Source organism: Malurus melanocephalus, unplaced genomic scaffold (assembly GCF_030028575.1).
Source record: "Malurus melanocephalus ecotype Western Australia unplaced genomic scaffold, MMel_1.1 scaffold_693, whole genome shotgun sequence".
NCBI classification, from domain to species: Eukaryota; Metazoa; Chordata; class Aves; order Passeriformes; family Maluridae; genus Malurus; species Malurus melanocephalus.
In genome coordinates, this window is record NW_026623925.1 from 105,426 (window position 1) to 122,778 (window position 17,353).

The window sequence follows — 17,353 nt, forward strand, 5'->3', positions numbered from 1 at the left end:
GGCCCACGGTGAAATTTTTGTTTCTAGAAAGGGAAGCATGGTCAAATTTGTAACTAATTGTCACCCCAGCTGCATCTAGAGAGTGCCTGGAGAAGGATTTTTGGGTCATCCCACCACTTCTTTGAGTGGACTTGGCAGTGGTAGGCTTGTGGTTAGAYGCTGATGATCTTGAAGGTCATTTCCAACCMAAAGGTTTCCGTGATTCTGAAGTTTCCTGTTTGATTTGGTCACTGAAGTTAACTCATCTCTACAGCCCAGCCATGCCCCAGCTATTTGTGACTCCCTAATTGTGCCCTGCTTACCTGCATGTGCACAAGCAGCTGAGCAAGGGTTGTGTTCATCAAATGACCGAGGAGTTACACGTTTGCTTGAGGACCAGGAGGTTTTGCAGTGGCACCTCTTGCTCACAGGTTTATTTATAGACCCAGCCAAGCCGTGCTTTATTTCCAGGCTCTTCTGCTGCTGCAGATTACACAGATACGCATGAGCAAGGTTCAAACATTGCCACAGTGCCTTGTGCTGGTTTATGTTTYATAACCGCAGCCTCTGCTGTGGCTACCTGCAGAACGTGAGGGCCAATGCGGTGGTTGCACAGAGAGCGGGCACAGTGAATTTCTCCSATCTCCCTGCTTGTGCTTTTTCTGTAGGGCCGCGTTTGCAGGTGCCCTGCATGGAAGGAGCCCTGTATGGAGGCTGTGGGCAGGGTGGAGGGCTGGTGGGGCAGGACAGTGCGCAAGCAGCTGGGCTGGCTCGGTAAGGCCCGGCTTAGTCACTTCCTTTGGGCAGCGTGGAGGATGCGCCTCTGCTGGAGCCCCGCCTGGGCCTTCTCCTGCTGGAGCTGTTGAGGTGCTCTCTGCTCGCCAGTCACGGACCTGYCCGTGGGGTGGCTGTGGCCTGTCACACACTCAGCGGTGACCCCRGGCTTTGTGCTGTCCGAGCAGACCCAGGAAGGGATCAGCCCTGCTGCAGGAGCTGCAGAAACCGCACCCAGCAAAGCCCGGGACATAAACCATCCTCGGGATGGTCCAGTCTCACCGCTGCTCCTGAACCTCCTCGCAGCAGTCACCTGGAGCACCTCACCCTGCTTTCGGCACCTCCCCACCCTGCTGGGAAGCCAGGCTTGGGAGAAAATCGCCCTCGATGTGACCCCGCGGTGTCCTTTGTCAGCAGCCGGGAGCTGTCCATCGGCTCTCAAAGAAGGATGTCCCTGCCTGTCTGACGCGGTGCTGTGGCTCGTCCCTCGGATTCCCCGGCTCGACGAGCCCTTACTCATCCCCTTGTTTGGAGGAGGGATCTCACGAGCCCCTCTCCGAGCCCCGTGAGGATATTTCTCGGCTGATGGAGCAGCAGTGAGAGCTGTGGATGCCAGGAGCTCCCGGAGGCGTGCCCGAGCGGGGCTGGGTGCTCCCCTCCTGCAGCAGAGCCCAGAGGCACCTGTACAACAGCGAGGCGTGTCAGGAAACTCGATGCCTCGCCTCTGTCAGTGTGGAGGCGGAGGGAGGAGGGTCCAAAGACATGTCCCTTCCCGCCCGCAACAGCTGAAAACAGACAAGGAAAGTTGCTAGAGCCTTTTCCAGCGGCTCAGGAAGCTTCCCTGTCCCGCTCTCACCCTAGAAGCCCTCCCGTCCTCCACTACTCTGGGGGGGTGGCTGTCCCACACCCGGCGGGCGATGAACATCGCRAGGAGAAGAGGCTTTTACAGACAGGAGGTGAACAACACGCTCTGGGAGCTGCCCAGGAGATACGCATGCCTGCACCCGCTGGGCTCGGGGGCCTACGGCTCCGTGTGGTGAGTGGGGTCCTGCCCGCGGCAGCGGGGCGGGCTGGGGGTGTTTGAAGTTCCGTGCCGGGGGGGAAACGAGGCGGCGCTTGCCAGCACCCCTCCATTAAGGCAGGACATTTGCATGTGTGATGGAGGCACTCTGTCTCCTGCTCCAGCGCAGGGCTGGACACTCGCTGCCTTGAAGAAAATGTTTCCCCCTTTGGTCACACCGGACGGGCAGAGAGGGGATCGGGGAGGCCGGGCAGGGGGTGCCAGGGCTGCCTGGAGCGGCATCTCGGCAGTGGGGACAAGGGGATTTCCAGCCACTTTGGAGCTTTCAATTTCGAGCAACTTTGGAGCTTTCAATTTCGATCTTGCGCTTCCTGTCTCGCACCAAAGGCAAGAGCAGGGGGAGTACCCGCGTGTCTGGATGAGATCTGTGGGTGATAACAGAGTTGGGTGCTGCGACAGAGGGTCCTGAGGCTGGGCTGCAGCCTGTACAATACAACCCCCACCTTGAAATCAGAAAGGGGATAGAAATTACTTTAAACCTGGATCGGTAACAGACTGGGATTTCCTTCTTGGCTGATGGTAATCTCCAACCTACCAGAGTGCAGCAAGAGCTGCTGTTAATTATTCAGCCGGCCAAAGGTGCCTGAAGGAAGAGAAGCACAAGTCAGACAGGGCTTGGTTTACACTGACGAGCCAGAGGAGATGGGCAGCTCTGAAAGGTTAAATATGAAACAGTCCATTGAYAGTATCTGAAGAGAGCCCTTGTTTCACAACATGCTGAGCTAAAAATAATAAAAAAAAAAAATTAAAAAAGGTGTGTCAGTTTTCATAAGTGTTGGGCAAAGTCTGGCCTGCCATTGGCACTAATCCTGAAACCCTGGTGCCCAGGTTTTGTCCTTTTCCCTCAGCTTCCAATTTACAGAGAGGTGCCCACTTGGCTGCCCAGGTGTATTTACACTTCTTAAATTCTTAAGTCTGTCCTGCAAAATCAGGCAAGATTAGACCTGACTTTTAATTTGTATTAAAAGTGTTTAAAAGAGAACATCAGTGTTCTCTGATGTTTATCACAGAGGAAATCAGGAAGGAAAACAAAGACAGCACAAAAAAAAATGGAATAGTGAAATCCTTTCAAAATTGCCTTACCAAAATGAAAAAAAACAAACATCAAGACAAATCTTTACTGGTCCCTGTAAAACTCTTGGCAGCTCTGGTTGTCTCAAGGAGGGAAGGGTGCTGAAACAGCCCTGGGGTCTGTAGTGGTGTTGAATGGACAGTGCTCAGCAGGGAGGGCTCCGTGCCGATTCCTGCACAAAGCGTGTGCAGTTAGGATTTGCTGTCCTCTGCTGGGAATTGCTGGGAAATTTTCCTATTGCAGCATTATGCAGCAGTGGCTTTTACACCTTCTGGAGCAGCTGAGAAAGTAACTCAGGATAAACAGCAAAAGCTTGTTTCTCCCCTTATTAATTTGCCAAAATAAAGTGATTTGGCTTCTAGCTGAATGTAACTGTGAACGGATCTTCTGGCCTCTCCAATGCTGGTCTTGCCCATCTCTGCCAGCCGAGGCAGGGACACAGCTCTGCCTGCCTGGGGTCACCCTAAACTATTCCTGTTCACTAAATCTGTGTTGGGAAGAACACGGAGGGCTCTCCCTGCTGCATCGACTGAACTCACTCTCGGCTGTGATTACAGCAAGGCTGTAACCAGCACTGTCTGTGCCGTGCAGGCTGGAGCTCCATCACCAGCTCTGCTGTGCTGGGTGCTGGGGTTAGGTGCTCTGCAAGTCGGCAGTTGGGAGGGCAGGTAAGAACGTGCACCTCAGATTGGGAAATCTGCCTTGGATTCTGCAGTTTGATTTGTTGCTCTGAGTCCCTGCTTCTTATATTCCTGGCTCCTCAGAAAACTTTGGGCAGTGCTGACATTTGCTGAAGCTCTGAAACTGAGACAGYAYCTCACTAGAAGYCCTCCTACGATACCCAGCAGATCTTCAGGGCTTCAGCTGCCTGGTGTAGCTGTTCCTGCACTTCCTTTGCTTCTCCTGACTCAAAAGGGAAATGTGTCAATGCAAGGCTGGAGGATGCAGTTTGAAGTAATGGGATTGAACACAATGATTTATAGCTCTTCCTTTCCCATGGGAGATGGGATTGGGATTTATGAAGCAGTGGGAACTGCTCTAGGAATCCACAGTGGGATTTGGCAAGGAAAACTTTTTTCATCTGTTTGCCTCTTGGGAGGGGCCAAGGAGGGGCTGAAGCACCCTAGAAAACACCACTGAGAATCCTGAATTACAGCTATCTGGCTGAGGACCTCCCTTCCCACTTGGAACGTGGGGCCTCCTTTGTAATCTGAGCAAGGAGCCTCCAGAAGAAGAGGAACTGTCACAGGATGGCCCTGTCCAGCTGTGACCAGCAAATGTGACCAGAGGGAAGAGCACATCATGTTTGCAGTGATGGCCATTGTACCACGTTTTCATCAGCTTTAGAGAAGAGTCTCATTTTCAGCCAGACCTGCTCTTACCCAGAAGCAAATGTGTAGCATCAAGGAATCTGAACACAGCAGAATTAATTGCAGCAGCGTTTTCAACATCTGACATCCACTGTCTTTGCTCCAGAATACACGGCGAAGGCAGCTGGCCTGCAAAATACAACAACCTCCAAGCARCTGGCAAAGAGAAATTTCATATCTTTGTTGCCTTACCTCCCTGCATTAAGGAAGGAGAAGGGAGAGTCAGAACTAATTCTGACCTTTAACCATTTATGTTTCCCTTTTCTCACAGCTGTTACTCCAGCTCCTGGAGTAAACTGTTTCTGCAGGTTAAAGGGAATAAAGATGAGCCATTAATGCTCTGTTTGGTGTCCCACCTCATCCTTCAAAGAGCACAGGCTGTGCCACACAGGGTAACACCTCTTGAGTTCCTCAAAGGGCCTTTCTCTGCTGTCCTGTGAGCACAAGAATTAACTCTTCTCTAGGAGACAACCTTTGGGGTTGCAGAATCTGTTAAARCACGCTGCTGACATCAGAATGGTTTTTTATTTGCCTGCTGCAGTTCAGCCATAGACAAGAAGACGGGGCAGAAAGTGGCCATCAAGAAGCTGTGCCGCCCATTCCAGTCAGAGATCTTTGCCAAGAGAGCCTACAGAGAGCTGATGCTKTTGAAGCACATGCAACATGAAAATGTAAGTGCTCATTTTTCCTCTTTCTGCTGATACAAGGGGTGTTTCYTTGCCACCTGGGAGGAAGTCCTTTTTGGTGGCGCCCCCTCTATTTTAATTGACATTTGGCATGTGCAGGCAGTCTCAGGGTTCACCTGTGACATGTTTGCAGTGCCCACGTCTGAACAGATGTGTAATGGGTGAGCCCATGGGTGTTAGTAAGAGGGAAAACATTTGTGCAGCATCAGTGAGGAGTCCCTGGATTCCTCAGATGGAATTCTCTGTGTTCACCCAYGTGCCTGTGCCAGTGGAGAGCTGATGAGTCTCAAGTGCACAGCAAATGCTTTCCAGGTTTAAACGTGGCCTTTTCTCCCTCCTCAGGTCATTGGGCTGCTTGATGTCTTCACCTCCACTGCCTCCTACCAGGGCTTCCAGGACTTGTAAGTTTGGAGTTGTTTTCTCTGTCTACACTCACACAGCCCCCACCCAGCTGTATCTTAGCAGCAGGATAACAGAGAGGGGTCAGGTGCAAAGGGACCAGACCAAAAGCCAGGCTTCCCCRAATAATGCAGAGAATCTAAAGCACACGTCAGCTCCCGTGGCTGACACACCCAGAACACATAAACAGATGCCATCCCCACTCACAGCTGGGAGACCACAGTACACACAGACCAACCTGTGCAATGAGGATGTGTCACATTCCAKGGTGCATCACAGTGACCATGATCCATGCTAGCACTGCCTGTGTGACCGCTGACCTAAGAGGCTGCGCTCAGAATGGAAGAAGCTTTGTTCATCAAGCTTCAGGGAAATTATYCTGAGAATTTGAAAGATCTGTCCTTCTTTTCCTCCTGATTCTGGCTCTTCTTATTTAATTAATTTTGTTTGGCATTTTCTCTCAGTGTCCATGGTCAGGTTGGACAAGTCGTTTTCCCTTCCCCATCACTGTGGATGAGCAGCTTGGGGTTGCCTGGGGTTGGCTGCTGGCTCAGTGTTTAGCAAACTGCAGGAAAATCACATGAAGGCTCTCAGAGCAGTTCCTGCAGGAAAACCATCAGTTAATTAGCAGCCTCAGCAGGCAGATACTGAAGGAAGCTGGATGTTGTCTTCTGARGCAGGACTGGAGAACATTACAAAGAAAAATTTAGGAGCCAGCGCAGCTGTTTTGCTGTGTAAGATGTTACAGCTCCTGGGTGGTAAAAGGCTGTCCAAAACTGAACTTCATTTGAGGTCTAAAGTAAACTAATTCAGGATCCTGAAGATCCTTGTTCTTACTTGACATCAGATATCTGATTTAAGGGGAGGARRGAGAGCAATTTTYAGAACAGGTTGAAATTCCAGCTTCACTGCAGGCTGTGYGAGTTAGCCAGGAACACTGTCACAACAACTCATCTTTGTTACAGTCAGTTACACAGCCAAAAAAAACAAACCAAGAGAGAACAAGGCTAGCCTGGTCCCCTGCATTTTTCTTCCAGACTCAGGGCCTTGTCTTACTGCCTTTTAGCTACCTGGTGATGCCATACATGCGGACAGATTTACAAAAGATCATGGGACATGAATTCAGTGACGAAAAGATCCAGTACCTGGTCTACCAAATGCTGAAAGGGCTGAAGGTAGGTGGGTCTGGAGGAGTTTAGTGACTCCCTGTGTCTCCTCTTGTGTCACCTCTGGGTTGACCCTGACTAAAGTCCCCTCAGTATTGTACAGGAAGATGTGGGGAGTTTATGGCATTCCTAAGAACAGGCTGTTGAACTGTTCGTGTTCCAGCACACATCAATAAAATGGGTGTTTGCTCACATCAGTCAGTCGGSTATCAGAGCAATCAGCAGCCACAGGCCTTGTGGTGGTTTTCCATGGCAGCACTTGCATCTCTCTCTGACTTGCCAAAACCCTGGGCAAAACTYGACACAGAGAGTGAGAGACTGGCAGCAGCAGAAGCTTCCGCTGAATCTGTAACAGAGGCTCTCAGGGGAGAACACAGGGGGAATGATTTTCTGTTCAGTAGCATAAGGAAGGAATGTRTTGCTGTACCTGGCTTTGAGGGAGCTGAAAGCAATTGCTGCAAACTCTGGGATGCAGAGACAGAGCTTTACAGCTGCCCTCTAACATCCTTCACCTGCAGTCACAGCAGTGGCTTACAGGCATCAGTGAGTTCACCTAAATCRCCTCTCCCCAGTTCACTGCTATCCTGAGTTTAAATAAAGGGGGGAAGAACAGACAGAAGGTTTGACTGGTGTGCTAAAAAACAGTAGCCAGTTTTTGCATTCTTATGTTTTTAGACTGAGATTTTTTTAACACCCAAAATAACCACATTTTCACGTCAKCTGGTGTAACCTTGATGACTTTTACAGTTTGAAGCTGTTGTTGTACTTGCTCTAAGGAACTATTGCTTCATCCCTYCTCTTCTGCTCTATGCATCTTCTTTAGACTGGCAATAACATTGCAAATACTGTCTATAATTTGGGGCAGAGATTTCTTTTCAAACTGCTGTCCTGGAGAGCAAGGACCTGTGCTGCAGYGAGCTGCAGAGCTGTGTTCTCAGCAAGTYCTTGTTTGTAGCTCTCATTTCTCTGCTGGAGAACAGAAAATTTTGTCTGCTGGYGATCACATTTTGGTTCCTCTTTTTATTGCAGTATATTCATTCAGCTGGCATCGTCCACAGGGTAAGTACATGTGGTGCTCTTACCCTGATTTTTGTCCCTTTGAGAAACACAGCATAGTCATAAAATTAATAAATTCCTAACCATCATCTCACTAATAGCATTGTCTGATCTAATTTTCCATCCTGTCTGCTCTCTTTTCCATCCTACACCATATATATRTTCGGATTTGCTCATTTGTGCAGCATTTTAAGAAAATTTTCTCATGAGCTAAGAAGCATTTTATGATGTTTTTTGAATTAAAACTGTTTCAGAAAAAATATAACTAGTAATCTAAAGCTGTATAGTGTATCAGGCATGGTGTTAATTCAGCCATTTGCTGAATTGATACTGAACCTGGGGTTTTATGAGAMCCCATCAAAGGCAAGGATAGGCTCAACTGAGGCTTGAGTCAATGTGTTGCAGCTTAAAACATCCATATTTTTCTGCTCTTGTCTGCTGTAGGACCTGAAGCCAAGTAACCTGGCTGTGAATGAGGACTGCCAGCTGAAGGTAGGTGGCAAAGCAGCACTTTGCAGCAGTAGCACATCAGATCGTGGAGGATCTGCTCTGCCAGCAGGAAATTGGCACTGTCATGTGTCCTTTTCCCTCCCGAATCTCGATTCCAGCGTTGTGTCACTTGGCGGCTGCAGCCAGTGGGAAATACTCCCCTGCTGATGTAACTTGCTGAATCAGGGCGCAAGACTCCAAATGAACCTCCTGTCACTGGAATTCCTGTGGCATGGCAGGGTGTAATGACTTCCTAGATAAATCAACACTGCTGAGCAATATTTGCAGCCTGTGAATGATCCCTGAAGGGTAACTGAATTCAGCTGTATGAGAACCCTTTGGTTCTCATGGACATTGTGGCTGTGATTCCAGACAAAGTTATTTTCAGGGTTGCTCTGAAGGCTTTGCTTGCAGCTGGCTGATGCAGTACTCTAGCGTGCATTTTCTGTAATGTATATTACAGGGAGTGGCTCTGCTGCCAGTAAAGGTTGGGTCGAGCTTGTTCATCTTCAGCTTTGAGGGAGAGGCCATGCTGTGTCACCTGCAAGGTGTCCTTATAGGAAAGGGTGAGTTGTGGTGACCTGGGAGCATGCCTTCACCACCAGCTCACAGACCAACTCCAGTAAAGCACAGCCTTGAAATTTAAGCTTCAAGAAAGGAAGTGACCTTCTAGAGACCACAAAGCAGTGATCCTTTCCTATTATCACGTACTTCAAACATGAACATTATTTGTTTAGTCTTCTAAACTTCTTTAGTTTAGGATCTTCTCACCACAAATGGGTTTGAAGCTGGCTTGCAATTTACAGTGGAATTAAGACATATTAATTATTTGAATTAATTCATGGTGTCTGTGGTACAGCTGAAGCTTTGTTATTATCTGATTGAAGCTATTTCATTTTCTCTTAGAAGTAGAGTCTCACTTGCCCATAGGATTTCTGTTTTTTCTCCTGCCCTTCCTTCTTGTTATTCTTCCTTTGGAATTGCAGATCTTGGATTTTGGCTTGGCCAGGCAGGCTGATGCTGAGATGACTGGCTAYGTGGTCACACGGTGGTACAGAGCCCCTGAAGTCATCCTGAACTGGATGCATTACAACCAGACAGGTGAGCAGCCCTGCCCCAGCAGTGTGACTCTCCAGTGTGACTCTCCAAATCTCACATAATCGTTTTTCCTCTTCATCATCGGTGTTCCCTTGGAGCARAGCACGTCCCAGAGGTGTTACACAACTCCCAGAGCTGGTGCTTGCAGGAAGTGATGAAAGCAGAGGTTTTAGCAGCATAGAAAGAACCGAGGAGGGTGGGAGTGAGTGAAATTTAAATCAGTGCCAAGCAACAGCCCAAGCAGTCACTGTTGTCTTTTTTATGTACTTTTTCTCTTTTTTTTATTTTTTTTTCCCCTCTTTTTTCTCTCTGAACAGTGGATATCTGGTCTATTGGATGTATCATGGCCGAAATGCTGACTGGGAAAACACTCTTTAAAGGAAAAGACTGTATCCTTTCAAGTTGAATCTTTTCCMTGAGGGGAATAATAATTCTTGGTGTGTGTGAACGGGCTTCTATGAATGAGGCTACTGAGAAAAACAGGTGTCAGTCTGGTTTATCAGGAGGTAATCACTAAGACCAGTCTTTCTGGTGAGGAAAACACCGAAGAGGGACCTTACAAATTTACCTCTGTGCTGGTGTGGCTCTGTTCAACCTTGTGTGGCCATAGCTCCATTCCCAAAGCTTTGCATATCCTTCCAAGCCTATGGATGTGTGTCCTGGTATAGTTGTGGCAGAAAAATTATCTCTTGCTGGAAATGGCAAGCCAAGAAAGGTCTGGAGCTTTTTTTGCCARTCTAATGAATCGTGTGTCTGTGTTGGGTTTGTATCATGACCTAAATGTAGCTCTCACAGGCTGAGCTGGGGGTGTCTAGGGGTTGCTCCTCAATGGGTGATCTTTAACACAGCTTGCCAGACCTGGATCAACTGACCCAGATCCTGAAAGTAACRGGGCATCCAGGAGAAGACTTCTTGGAGAAGCTGGAGGACAAAGCGGTAAGGAAGTTCCCTGTGGATTTGGGTCCTGCTGGCACAGTGTCAGGGGGAGAGGTTACATTGTATTTGACATGGGAGAGGCATGAAATGCCAGCAGTGAAGTGCAGCAAGGGCTTTTCCCCTTGGCAAGGAGGACATTTCTYGGTGCTGGTGGCACATCTGATGGACCTGGAGCTGTGTTGGGGACTGTTGTGTATTGCAGGGATTCCCACGTGAGGTGCCTGATGCCCCAGCAAACCACCAACCTTCTCTATTCTCCAGCCTGGCGCTGAAAACTGAAGCTTTCTCTGTCTCAGTTGATAAAAACAGTTCCTTGTAAACTGCTTGCCGAAATGTGACATCTGGGATGTTTTGCTGTTCTTTCCATTTGCCTTTGCTCATCAGAGCCATGAACTGGGAGCTGTATTTCACACCTGTCCACGTGCAGTAATTGTGTTTTCCTTGCTCTTTCAGGCCAAGAGTTATATCAAGTCCCTTCCCAAAATCCCCAAGAAGGATTTGTCTGTGCTTTTCCCTAAAGCAAATCCTCAGGGTAAGTAATTTTCAGCATTTCTCATGAGTTTTCACAGCTGGAACTCTTTCCCAGAGGCAAGCTGACTGCCWTAGCCCCAACTCTATTTCTCCTTTTTCTCAGAATTTCTTGTTACTTTCCCCCTTGCAGTTGTGCCCCTGCCCCTCCTCAGGGAAAATGTATCAGTTTAAAGCAAAATTGTATTTTATTGGCATTACAATGGAGATGTTCTGTTGTTCTTGGCTGTTAACTAATTTTTTAAAATTATYATTTTAAGTACAGTGTAGATCCTATTTGTTGAGTACCTGGATCTAGTAATATTTAACAGAGAGCAGATGTGCAATTTTCAGGGTAATAACTGATCTCTTACAAAGAGCTCTTCCCAAGTAGAGAATGARCAAAACTCTTCTAGAAACTGAATGGAAGAAAGTCTTAAGATGTTAAAACCAAGTGGGAATGGGCCTGACAGACTACTCAGTATCTGAGGTTCCCACCTTCTCCTTTACCAGGGATGTACAGATTTCTRTACAAATTTCTCATGTGAAGGCTGCTTTGAGGTTACTATTTTAGTCCTCATGTTTCTGCAGCCCCATCTATGCARCAAGGCTTATTCAAGCCGAATTTGTTATTCCTGCACAATTTAAGTTCTGTTAGTAAGAGCTCCCCGAGGCTGCTGTTGGGCAGACTTTATATYTCCACTGGCAGGAGCTCCTTGCTGCCTTGACCAGGTTGAGGAATCTCTTCAGTTTTCAGGTGTGGAGTTGCAGTACTGGAAATACCAGTTCTCCACTCAAAGGGTTCATGCACAGGGTGCCTGCTCTCTCCTGCACCTTGCTTATCCCTGTTCCCATCCTCTACAGCCGTGGACCTGCTTGACAAGATGCTGCAGCTGGATGTGGAAAAGCGCCTGACAGCAACAGAGGCCTTGGCTCACCCCTACTTCGACCAGTTCCGAGATATYGAAGAGGAGACAGAGGCACAACACTCSTATGATGATTCTCTGGAACATGAAAAGCTTTCAATAGAGGAGTGGAAAAGTAAGAAGTTTATTTTCTTTGAGGYTCCTGTCTACAATGAGACTTTCCTTCCCCTCTTTCTTGCCTATAGGTGCTGAGGAAGGCTGTGATTGCCTGCTGATGCCTCAGTGATAGTACACAGATTTCTTGCCTTGCTCTTGGCTTTATGCATTCAGTGAAGATCCTTCCAGCTCTTCAGGGAGACTTTTTTTGTCTCTCTCATTTGTCTCTTTCAGCTGCCACTAAATCCCTTTCRCTCTCTGCACATCCAACACTCAAACTTTTATTTGTGTCCGCTAAAATCACACATTCACAGTTATTTTGTTCTGTTTTTCAAGAGCACATTTACAAGGAGATCTTGACCTTCAGTCCCATTGCACGGAAGGATTCAAAGAAGAGAAGTGGGATGTCTTTATAGCAACTGGTGCAGCTGTGGCTGGGATTCAGTTCTCCTTGAGGACACATCAAATTCCTTCCACACTGTGTTTCTGGTGGCCATCACTTGGCCAGTGRGACTTCTCTCCACGTGCCAACATGAGGATGACACCATGCCGTGGGCATTGGACTTGGTTTTACGAAAGGRGAAGCACCCCAGTTTTCAACATAAAAGACAAATACATTCTTGTTGAAATTTTCAGTGGGAGAATTTTACCTGGCATTTCTTCTTTTTATTTTCCCCCTGTATTTGTTCTCTTGAAAGAGGAGGGGTTTCTTTTTTTTCTCATTAGTCTTGTCAAGCACGGGGTTTAGTACATTAATTATGGATGAAGTAAAGAAAAACGTAAAATTGACTGGGAAGTGAATCCTAAGCAAAAGGATCAGAAATACTGAAATTCAGCTAACAAGACTTTATCCAATCTAACTGTGACTGTGTCCTGCTTCCCTGTGTAGTCATGAGCACCCAGCAGAGCAAGGCTGCAGGGATGGTGTCAGCTCCAGGGCACCATGGGATCAGCCTGTGCTCAGAACAGCTACAGACTCACCCTATACACACAATTCTGCTCTCTGAAGAGCCACTGCCTCTTTTTTAAAATTTTTCCCCTGTCTCCTCCTCACTGCCAGCAGCAAACAGCCTGGGAATTTAAGAGCACTTCCCACAGTGATAGACTGGCTATCCCAAGCAGCTGCACAAGTTAGTGTGAATATGGACCTGCAGGAAGTTTTCCAGCCCGTGCTGAAACTGGGTTATCTGCAGATCCACGGCTTATCATTACAGTCACCTGGCAGGGCAGTGCTAGGCAGTGAGCAGTTGTGTCTGTGCTAACACCTTTGGACTGCAGCACCTTCTTCCCTAAGGTGATCAGCGAGGCTCAGCCAATCATTCCAAAGCCTGTTCCAAAGATTGTGTGCCAAGAGACAAGTGTCTTCTCTGTATCACAGCTTAGAGTCCCCAGGGCTAGAGAAAAGTACTGAGAAAATATTATGTGACCTCAGTAATACAAACAGTGATTGTCAACTCCCCCCCTCTTCTGGAGCTGCTGAGTTATTTCAGTTCAGTTTAGCCAGGTTGTTTGTTTACTGTACTCTCTAATTTTCTTAAGTCATGTTCAGTTTTGCTGTACAGACCTCAAGTAAGGGAAAATGGCAACATTTCCAGAATTTTCTCATCTCCCTTCTCCACTGGGAACTGGACACAGTGACRTCATGCTTCTTGGCTGTCTCCCTCTTGCAGCTCATGGCATGCAGCACGGGATAACACTSCAGTGACTGCAGCTTTTTGATAGGATGGTGTTGATGTTTTCCTGCTCTAGCTGCACAGATGGTCCATGCTGATAAGATGTGGTTTCTCTTGGCTCATTTCTGAGCTTCACTCCTCTCTTAAGTAGGGACAGTGTGCACAGAAGTGTTGTGATGTGCCTTCAATTCCCTGGAAATTCAATGTTTTCTTCTGAAGAACATTTTTATAAAAAGTTAGGCCAGAGGATATGCAGTGGTGTCTGGCTGAGACTGTCCTGAAGAACCCCAGCTTGATGAAATTACAGGTTCATAAAATTCCCTGTGCTAAGGAACAAACAGCATTTTCCTTGAATGGCAAAATGGAGAAGTTCTAGCTGCTTCTGTCAAACTGCAATTGGAATATTGTCCTTTTGAGTCTGACTTGGCTGCCATGTGCCCTGCGTTATCTTGAACATAGGTTGGGAGAAGCTCTCTGCAGCTGCCATTAACATCTCAGAGATGCAGATGTTTAGAGCTGCCARTGTTTAGAGCTGCATGTGTCAGGSTAAAATGAGGCTTGGTGGTTTGCAGCAGAGGGTCATTGTCCAGGGGAGTGTTTGTGAGTGCACAGGGAGATGTTTCAGGGTTGTGGGTTAGGCAGGCTGGCCTCCTGACTATATGCCCTGGACATGGAGAGGCAGAGAAGTCTTAAAAGCTCTATTTTGTAGAGAAATTTGAGTGTATCTATGGAGCCCTTTAGAGTAGACAGCTTTCTTTCAGAACATCATCTGTTCAATCAAAGCCATCAGTTAAGGCAAAGAATCCGCTCAGACAGAACTCATAAACTACTGTCAATGGGAATGTAGTGTTTGACTTCTTAATCACCTTGCCCTCCTTCAAAGGGGAGAGGTAGACCAGAAGAGTTTTCTGTCTCAGTAATGATGGCTGAGGGAGAAAACATCTTCATGATAAAGGAATGCACTGAGCACTCTATTAGTAGTTGTAAAGGGACCTGGATAGTTTTAAAGAATAACTTAAGACGYCCTTTGGGAATTGTCTGGCTGAGCAGAGGACAAGCACAAAGAGGCACTGGGGACATATGATACAAATAGRTGTGAGAAGAACAATTGTGAGCATWACTGAGTAGGGTACASAGATTTTGCAAACATCAGTCTCACTTGTGTTAGGGATAACACACACGGGCTCTTCAACATCAGTCTTGCTGCTGAGTATACATCCAGTTCCAGGGATTGGGTTTCTGGGTTTCTCAGTAGGTTTACACTTACCCTGAATGYTCTGAAATTGCAAGAGCAATCCCAACAGCTGCTGTGTGGGCTCCATGCTCTGGTTTCATTCATTCATCCACCAACCCCATACAGTGACAGTACAGTGTCCTGAAGCATTACCCAATATCCCARCAAATGTGGGGAGCAGGTGCTCTGTAAGCCAGGAACCCTGGAGGTGTATGTGTGTTTGGGTTTATTTTGGTGTGTATCATCCAAGAACTCAAAATAGACAGTAGAAAAATGTAGCAGGTTGGTAGTGAAAAGARTATCTGTGAAGACCAACTATCCCAGTGCTTATATGGCATCTGAGGACATGTTTCAGTGCAGAGGAATGAGCTACCAGAAGGGAGAGGTGGGGGGAAATCCTACTGACATTTCATTAAAGGAGTTTGAAAAACTCCTGCTTGACACAGCCAGTGACTCAGGCCAAGGCTGGAATCCTTCAAAATCAGCAAAAGAACGAGAGGGGGTGTGTGACCCTGACAGACACAGTGAGTCAAAGAAATTGCCTCATGCAGAGGTGCAGGTGGTGCCTGTGGGATGACTCACACTGACACATAATTCACGGACATTCCTTTCATTGCAAGTATAGTTTACATATTTAAAAATACAAAATCAAGATATAATACACTCACAGCCATTGAGTGGTCCAAAATTCTATAAATCAGGCCAACCAAAAATGTGTTTGCTGTTTGTATTGAGGATGTATGATAACAATTTACATGCATATATGGATGGAATTTTTGTGCCTGTCTCATATAACAAAGAGATGTCTAACTTGGAATGCTATTCACTTGCTAGTCTTACATTCATTTCTGAGTTCTAAGCATCTTTTTTTAATTTGGAAAATAAAGCCTTCAGAAACGATCTTTCTCTGTAAGTTTATTTTGACAGCTGATTAGGTCTGTGTAGTTGCAACTTTATGGGGCCCATTTATTAGGTACTTGCACACGTAAGTGGGAAAGAAAAAACATATAAAGCAATGATTATTTTCTTTTCTTAAAAGACACACAAAATTACCAGGATTATTTTTTTTCAGAGAGACAAGAGTTGATGTGTTTTGGATACCACCTAGAAACCTTCCAGTGCACAATTTTCAAAATTTCCTCAGCCTCTTAGAAAACTACTTATTTTATCCTGTAGGAAAAAGACAAATCATCTGTTTTCATTATTTTCACATTCTAGGTAGCAGACTAAACAAATAATGCTCATGTTTTAAGTATGTGATAATAGTAAAGAAGAAAAACATAGAAAATTACAAAYGCATCTGAGAACTCGAGTGAGATACTGTACAAAGGATGTCAATACCTTTTCATATTCCCGTGGCTCACTGTTGCCTGGGCAACCAGGGAAAGCGTTCCTAATCCTCTGCATTTTTCCTGTATCATGGGTCAGCTGAGTGTTGGCTGGAAACGTGACTGTGGCTGTTTTTCTTTTCACAGCTGAGAGAAACAAGACATGAAAGACTGAATGAAGACCAGAATAGCCAGTACTAATTTGTTTTTTCCCCAAAAGGATGAGCACTTGCTGCACTAATTGCACTTATCACGGAATCATTCAKGTTGGAAAAGGCCATTAAGATCATCAAGTTCAAATCTACAGTGTGAAAATGTCAGAGTTTCCAAGTGAATAAGGTTTAGGGGATGTTTTGCCYGATTTCTCTCTACAAGGCCATTTTCTGAGCACATGAGCTTACACAGCTTTTAATGTGATGTTCAGCTGGTGCTGGCTCACAGCTGATTCAGTCAGCTCTCCTTTTTTGTTGAAATGCACTCCATTAAATTATACTGAAGGGTTAGTACATTATATCTGCAGCCCTCATTGATTTGCTGTTAAATGAAAGTGAGTTAACTTCTTTTAGCCAAGTTTGGCTGGAAAAATGAGGATTCTTCTGCCATAAACCATCATTCTAGATCTGCCTTCAAAGCACTTCAACTGAAAAAAATGTTTTAAAATTATAGGATGTTGAAAGGAGGTTGTACTGGGTGCTTGTGGAACTTGTCTTATGTTAGTGAGGCTGAAGAGGGTTATTTATACATATATCTCTCCAGTGAAAATACATGGCAGCTAGGCTTATCACTTTGAGATATCAGGATTTTAACCTTTAATACACAAGGGTCCTGTTAAGCAATTGTTCTGATTTCAGCAATTCTGAAGAAAACAGCAGCAGAAAAAACAGCTAAAGAGAAATACAAACATAACTCAGTTCTGAAGCTTAATAAATCAACAAAGAAAAAAGGTCAGTGCTCAATTCTAAATGATAATTCTCTTCCCTTTTTAAGTATGTCYTATATACTTGAATAAACATGGAAAACTGCAATATGAATGAAAGTGCCCAACTCTGTTTGAGGTGTCTTGGCTGCTGCTTTCATTTGAARCAACATCACTAATTTTGCACTTGCACCCTTTAAAAACTGGGACAGCAAAGAAATTGAATTAAGTTGTGCCTCTGCGATTTGGGAGAAGTTCAGAACGTTTTGGTTTTTTTTTTCAAGTAACACATTAGTTCCACAGTTTTGATATAAAACTAAATAATGAGTAACTTGTTTTGATGTTGTAACACATGGCCCCCAGTCATCAGAGAGGTCTGGACATCTCTGGACAAGTCATCCCACTGGACTTAATAGGGAACAAGAAGCTAATTCCAGTGCAAATTTAAGAGTATAAAGTTTCAAAACTGAGGTCAATATGAAAAAGTTTGTAAAAGTTCATAATATTAAAACAAAAAAGAAAATATAAAAAAACTCAAGTCAAACCCAGTTAAAATCCCCACATAAA

The 17,353-nt window shown here is 45.9% G+C and overlaps 1 protein-coding gene across 1 annotated transcript; it reads left to right on the forward strand.

The window, feature by feature from the left end:
- Nucleotides 1–859: 859 nt before the first annotated feature.
- MAPK13 (mitogen-activated protein kinase 13) lies at nt 860–12,270 on the forward strand. Its single transcript, XM_057384244.1, has 12 exons — nt 860–1,789; nt 4,818–4,947; nt 5,305–5,363; nt 6,428–6,536; nt 7,557–7,586; nt 8,028–8,075; nt 9,059–9,173; nt 9,488–9,559; nt 10,027–10,106; nt 10,560–10,638; nt 11,478–11,654; nt 11,972–12,270. Exons 1-12 carry the CDS (start codon nt 1,671–1,673, stop codon nt 12,049–12,051), a joined length of 1,098 nt encoding a protein of 365 aa, XP_057240227.1. The 5' UTR covers nt 860–1,670; the 3' UTR covers nt 12,052–12,270.
- The last annotated feature ends 5,083 nt before the right edge of the window (nt 12,271–17,353 follow it).